This window comes from Talpa occidentalis, unplaced genomic scaffold, assembly GCF_014898055.3.
Source record: "Talpa occidentalis isolate TD23 unplaced genomic scaffold, MPIMG_talOcc4v2.1 talOcc4.9, whole genome shotgun sequence".
NCBI classification, from domain to species: Eukaryota; Metazoa; Chordata; class Mammalia; order Eulipotyphla; family Talpidae; genus Talpa; species Talpa occidentalis.
In genome coordinates, this window is record NW_023605305.1 from 20202429 (window position 1) to 20209766 (window position 7338).

General features: G+C 42.7%; 1 protein-coding gene and 1 long non-coding RNA gene across 4 annotated transcripts in view; one reads left to right on the plus strand and one right to left on the minus strand.

The window, feature by feature from the left end:
* CUNH1orf94 (chromosome unknown C1orf94 homolog) overlaps positions 1-1591 on the plus strand; it is a 32216-nt gene extending 30625 nt beyond the window's left edge. The window contains exon 7 of the mRNA XM_037500242.2: positions 1149-1591. Within this exon, the coding sequence (XP_037356139.1) occupies positions 1149-1224 (76 nt within the window). The 3' untranslated portion in view covers positions 1225-1591. The remainder of the gene's footprint in view (positions 1-1148) is intronic.
* The window catches only part of LOC129145138 (uncharacterized), a 31335-nt gene that overhangs the window by 12918 nt on the left and 11079 nt on the right, over positions 1-7338 (minus strand). The gene's annotated exons all lie outside the window — the stretch shown is intronic.

The following is a 7338-nucleotide window of genomic DNA, read 5'->3' on the forward strand; positions in this document are numbered from 1 at the left end:
TGAAAAAGAGAAAAAGAGATGGGTTACCAGCAGCATAATTGCTAATCAGGCACCTACCTTGTGTCAAGCCCTGGACCGGATGCCAGGTATAAAATGGTGAACAGCCCAGATACATGTGCCTGCTTTCATGGAATTGATTTCAGTGAGAAAGGAGTCAAACGTAACCCAAAATCCAGCTGTCTGCGGACTCACAGTGACAGATACTGATAACCAGCTGAAGCATTATGAATTAATGCTACTTGTTTCCCAGTGCTTCTCCCTCCCCCACCCCCTCTTTGGTTTCATCAATCCATGGGAGAGTGACATGAATGTAAATATCTTGTGTAATATGCATCTGCCCGGAAAAGTGACTGAGAATCCCTGGATTAGACTAAATCTAGCCATTTGCTGCAATTTATATTGATCTCTGTTCCCATTCATTCAAAGTATTTTGGCAGACAGGTGACAAAATTGCAGTAGGATCCCAGAAGTGTGAGTAAATGATTCCTTCTGGAGAGGTTGGGCAGGCTTCACTGAGGAGATGGCTTGTGAGTTCTAATTTGAAGTATGACTAGGAGTGTTCCAGGGAGAAAAAGGCAGTAGTATTTCCACCTTTGAAGGTGACTCTCCAATGTTGGTACTTCCTTCCCAGGAGTCTAGCAAAGTCCCAGGCACTCCATGAGGCCTCAGGCCTCATTTCTGGGACAGATGTTGACATGGAGGTTAGCTGAGTTAGCTGGTGCCAATACGCAGGGAAGGAGTCTTGGAATTGTCTGGAGTCAGATCTCACCATGGGAGGTGGCCCTGAGTTCTCAAGTGTGGTCTGAATTTCCTGAGGGACACACCCGGTCCTCTAAGGCAGGAGAATGGCCACAGTCCCACAGGAAGATGCTGAGATATCCCGAGAGGTTCCCTGCTATGTGGTCATGGGCAGGACCAGGTAAGTAAGTGGCCAAATAAGCTCTATTTTGTTTTCCACTTGTACCAATTTAATAGTTTGTTTTTCAAGAGCCAAACCATTTTTTTATTCCTACACGAACGCTTTTAGCCTCCAAGCCTGTCATGATCTTCAGAGTCTTTGACAGCCACAAAATTAATATAAATTTTTTTCTAATATCTCCTCTAACATCAAAAATTTCATCATGACGTCCATCTTCTTTCTCTTCCAGGTTCGGCTCGACGTCTGGTGGACCCCTGATGAACAGCCCCTATTTTTCCTCTAGTGGGAATGGCATAAATTTTTAGATCTCCTTCACTTCTCCCTCCTACCTTAGCCCTTAGAGCAGGGCTAAGGGCTCTGGAATTCTGGATTCTGCAACGGCTTGGTAGGAAGTTTGGAAAGCCAAGGTTCCCACCAGGTCACAGACAGAAAACAGCAAGACCAGACTCAGCTGTTGACCAACACTCGCACATACACACACACACACATGCACACACATACCCCAAACTGCACACACACACCCCTCATAGTCATACTTACTTGCTCAACCACATATGCACCTGTATTTAGCTAACATGAGTGATTTTTGTTTTTGTTGTTGTTGGTAAAATAGAAGTAAGACTTAATTTTAGAAAGTTTGTATTTTATGATAAAAGTATGAGCTGCTTGAAATGAAGTGTGCCTCTTTGTGTTGGTTCTGCTCTGTGTAATCTTTACTGCTCATTTGAGTCTCAATGTTTAGACAGGACGTGAAGGAGACTACAAGCTGGAGTCCTAGAAATGCTGCTGTATGAAGAGGGGACCCCAGGGATGATAAACTCAAGGGATCATCTCTTCTCTTCTGTGATCTACTAATTTCTCAATATCCCAGTTTATCTATCTCAGGAATGGGCATAAAAGAAGTGCCCCCTTCACTTGAAGTTTTCACAAATGCCGGGACCTTTACATCCCCAAAGGGCTTCCTCGCATTGTACTTCCAGTTATCAACCCAGACTGCGCTATAATTTGCCACCCTCTCATCTCAGCGTGTTCGGAGGAAAGCGAAAGTAGGAGAAAGCGCCATTTGCCCTGTGCAGAGTTGGGTTCTTAGCCACTTTCCATCTCTGACTCTGGGCAGAGAAATTAACCTCTCTGGACCTCAGTTCTATTAATGCATTGTTAATAGTTGTGAGGATTAAAAGATAGTGTAGCCTCAATATAGATTTAATGTTTGCTTAATGTAGACTTGTGGTTTTAAGATGCTTGAGTAGAGATATGTTTCTGTACCTCTTCTTTTGAAGTTTACCCCCAAATAACAAGGAGGACAAGAAAACCTATAGAATCCCCATTATTGATGAAACTAGGGGAAACCATCCATATCACCCACTATCGACAAAGGCATCCATAGAATAGAGGAGTGGTAAATGCCTTAGCAGAGTAGGGGATCATCATGTTGAAATAGGGGATGTATGCAGGAGATTCATCACCAAGAAGCAAACCATTTACTCCTGCAGGGCCCTGAGGTTCAGGAGGTTCCAGGTGCTGGATACCATGGAAGGTGGGGCTGGAGAGAGATGGTTGATGTAAGGGGTAGCTCTTATCCTGGCCCCACAAAAATGGGGCCACAGATTGTTCTAGTAGAGAGAGATGTTTTCTCTGGAGAAAACCACACACTGGGCATAAGGATTATGGAGATGTGGGTCCAGATTAAAAATGGGCATTAAGTAAAATATGCATATATATCCATAGGCAGCTAGGTTTTAGCCAAGAGATAGGAGTTTGGAGGGTTCTTTGGAGAAAATGAACTTTCCCAAAGGCACTTGGAAATATCTGTGAAAATTGCCCTCTGATTTTGCCCTTTTTTTTTTTTTAAGATTTATTTATTCATGGATACAAGGCCAGATGTGTGGGAGGGTGAGAGAATCCACCAGAGACAGAGCAGGGAGCAGAACAGGCAGACTGACGAAATACACTGCTGAGGGGAGCAGTGGGTGAGTCAGGAGAGGTCTGCTGTGCCATGTGGGTATCTCCCTGGCCAGCCTGGATAGAACCTGCACTGCAGAGGCTGCAGACAGCTTCACAGCGCTGCACGCAACCACCTGCACCACTAGGGAGGCCCTGATTTTGCCCTTTTATGAAGAGCTTTTAATCAACTTTTAAGGACATGACTGATGCTCAATAAACATGGATACTCTCTAACAAGAAAGAAACAGATCAGAACAAAGGTAAACAGGAACTAAGAAACGAGAGACTATAATATTCTCAGAGATAAGACAGTACATTTTAAAAATAAGACAACATGCCGTGTGCTTATTTTTAAAACCAGAACTAGAAAGTGCTTTTGAAATTAAAACAGCGATTGCTGATTTAATTTTTTTCAGTGGAAAGGGTTGGAAGCTAACATCAGAGAGAGCATGGAAAAGAAAATTTAAAAAATACAAGGATGGGTTATAGGAGATAAAAATCAAGAAAATAAGATCAATCCAGGAAATGAATAACTGCCTAACCTAGCCAGAACAGTGAAAATAGAACTATTAACAGCAATGAAGATGAAAAAACACGAGAAAAATTCCCAGATTGACGCCCCAGACAAGTGCTCACCAAAATGAATGAAAAAGATGTACATTGAGGTACATCACTGTGGAATTTCACACTGTTAGGGATAAAGGCAAGATTTTAAAACCTTTTCAGAAAATCCCGCTCACTCACAAATGTTCAAGACTCATAAATGGTATCTGATTTCTCAGCAGTGCCATGGGAACCCAGAAAATCCTGGGGCACAGCAGTTATAACTTTGAGTGGAGATGATTTACAACCTAGAATTCTATTATCAAACTGTGAAGGTGGAATGAAGATGTTTTCTGAGGTGCAACGTTGCAAAAAATTGATCTTTTCGTACCTGTCAGGAAACAAAGGAAGGATGTACCCCACTAAAAAAGTGGGGTACACTGAGACAGAAGACATGGAGTCCAGGAAAAAGGCCTCCAAGGACCCTCAGTGGGAAAGAGGTTGAAGAGATTCCCCAGGAGATGAAAAAGGAAGGTCCCAGCTCCAGAACCCTAAAGGCGAGCTGGAAAATCACCACCTCCAGTCCAGGCTGAAGCAGGGAGGTGGAGCCCTCCAGTGAGGGGGTGTGTCAGAGGGGTCCGGGGGACTGTAGAAAAAGGACATGGTAGATTCTTCTTTGGAGGGGGTGGGGCAATTTAGCTATAAATTCCCATAGAGCAGTGAAATAATTGGGACTGACTATTCAGTGAAAAATATTTACATGGCCATAATAAGGAAAAGTACAAATATGGATTTAAGCAAAACTGTGTTATAACTGCTGTGGGAGGATGGAGGTGAAAAGAGGGGTGTGAATGGAGCCCAAATTCTCATTTATCATCATAAAGTCAGTAGGTAGTATCTAAAATGGATGATTCGAGAGATAGTGGAATTCCCATAATTACCTAGAAATCTGGAGGTAAATCCCAGAATAAAGTGTCAAGAGAGTTGAAGGAGGTTCTATGAGGAGAGGATGGATTTGTAAGGGAGGCAGGAATCCTGCCTTGCTTATGAGTCTTTAGCAGTGTTTGCCTTTTAAGCCACGTATGTGTCTGGAGTCTCAGTGAAAGATAAACACACACACGCACGCACACACACACAATCACTCTGCCACCAACACAGAAAGAGCCCACTGCCCAGACCCCCATCCCAGATGTCTGACACTGATTCTCAGAAGCCTTTCTGAACTGTTTCCCTAAGAAATTTTTCAGGAGGAAGCTTCGTTAAGGGAAAGCTGCTACCCATGCCCAAGGCCTTTCCAACACATTACTGACTCAGCACAGCTCTCAGGGAATCCCAGAAATAGGAGAGGAATGGAAACAGTTACCCAAGTACCTGACCTGACTCATGATTATGAAGTCTGGGAGGGATTGAAAACTCCCAGATTTCCCCTGATTCCTTCCCACCGACTCTCCTGCCCATTTTCTCAGCACATGCTCCCTAAAACTAATTCCCCTGATAAAGCAGTGGGGAAGACAGACACAGTGCCTGTCCCCGTGCATTTTTAAGCTTAGATACTAAATCGAAGTTACTATGAATGAGATGAGGCTTTTAAAAGGATATGTGAGAGCACATAGTAGGACACCCACCCAGTTAGAGTGTCAGAGAAGTGATGTCTGCTCTTAACATCTGATAGGTTTTCAAGTCACAAAACCCAGTTTCCTTCCTCAGGACCGACTTGCTTTGTAAATCTTAAAACTAATGATAGTCTGTATGTGGTTTAAGCAACAAAATTGAGGAGTAGCATGTTTTTGTGGGTTCTAGAAATACTTAATAAAATAAGAGCAGTTACTATTCATTGAGCACTTATAAGCACAGTGCTACATAGATCATCTTTATTATGCAATGTAATGGTCGTATTAACCCTGTTGCATATATATGTAGATGTATGCATATAGCTATATAGTTATATTAATATTACATATGCAGAAACTAAGGTTCAGAGTGATTAATATCTTAGTTAAGGTCACAAGATAGGTGACTCAAAGTCAATATTCTTACACACTTTTCTTCCCAATTCCCTGTTTCTAGTCACATAGCCCAGCGTAAAAGAGCTGTGTTGAAACTTACATGATTAATGACTTCAGACAACTAAGACCTCTTAGTTGTTTTCCAGTGTTAAGCCAAAAGACACAAGACATGGGAGGTGGGGGCTGAGGACCAGGAAGAAAACAGATCTTGGGAAAAGAGGGGCTCATCCAGATGAGGGGCTTGCCTGGAGCAATTCCCCCCTCCAGGACTTCTCCCCTAAGACGCCCCCCATTGATTGGGAAGGTGTATTCAGTTCTGTTACTCAATCCTCTATGTGACAACAACTGCCGGTTGACTTCCAATATGCATCCCCCCCTTTTTCCTGGCTAACAGAATTCTACTTTCCAGCTCAACACACAATCATTCAGAATATGTGAGTTAGTTCAGGACACTTGGAGTACAGTCAGATGTGTTTTGTGTGATTTCTGGAAAGCTGAGGCTTCATTATGAAGTTGGTAGAGGGAAGAGGCATCAGACCAGCTCTGGACCTCGTTGAGAGGAAATTAACCCCTTAAAAGTCACTGTTATTTTGGGTTTCTTTCACACACAGGCAAACCCAATTCTAAGTGACAGACCAAACAATGGCCTGGAAGTCAACTAGTGAAGGTCTAATAGCAGGAACATCCCCTCTAATAGACTAAATGTTTGCATCTCCCTCAAAATCACGTCTCTCCAAATATGGTGCCATTTATAGAGGAGACCTCTGGGAAGAAACTAAAGCCAGATGAGGTCATGAGGATGGAGGCCTCATGACAGAGTTAGTGCCTTGAGAAGAGAAGGTACCGGGGAGCTTTCTCTCTCCACATTACACAGAAAGGAGGTGTGAGAGCTTAAAAAAGGCCAGACACACTGAGGTGTCAGCTGCCTACAATCCAGGGGAAGCGACCTCAGGATGAAACTTAACCTTGCCGGAACCTTCATCTTGGACTTCTCAGCCTCCAGAGCTATGAGAATAAATGTCTTGTTTGAGCCACTCTATAGTATTTTGTTTTGGCAGTTGAAGCAGACTAAGATAAGACTTAGATCAGCAGACTAAGAATTCATGCCCAATTCTTTTGACATAAAAAATTTTCAAGTTTGAGGATGTTCTGAAATTGTCAAATATGGCAGTGACCAGCTCAAGAATCATTGTCTGAGACTCACCCCAACCAGTTCACCAGCACCCCTAGTCTTAAAGAAGAGTATACAGGTGTTCCTAGAGATTAAAGTTCCTTGGATGACATTTTTACACAATGTTTCCCCAAATCTTATTCCCCAGAAATCATCTGTTGTCCTTCAGGAATCACCCCAGGAAGCAGGGGGGGTGGGAGGGGGATGATCAGAATCTATTAATCAACAGACAAGTCATCGTCTTGCTGCATCATAAAGTCTCAAGGCTTAGCTTCAGCAGTTTATTAAATTACCAGAACGCCAAGAAAAATAGCTTTAATAACACATTTCTGCCTATCTATTATTTTTTTATAACCCAGAGTGGAGAATTAAAAGGCTCCCTACCATTTAAAACAGCATTTTTAAAATTAAAATGAACATGTTAGAGGGATCCTTTTTTTTTTTACTCAAAAAAGGAGTCATTGATTCAGGATGTGATTACTCTAAGGCGAAATTTTATGGCTAAATCTTTGTGTGGTGTAAAGGAAGGAGGAGAAATGGTTTTCCTTGGGAGGTTTAAAAGTATATTAATTAGAACAGGTGGATGGGCAGGTCACTTTGTCCTCTCATGTGGTTTAATGTTACAATTACTAGTTTCAAGAATTAAAATGTCAAAGAAGCTGAGAGAGATGCTGTCTAGGGGACTAGCTGGGCACCCATATGGAACCTCGTTGGGGGCAGAACCATGGAGAAGTGCCCATAAGTTCAGGCTCTAC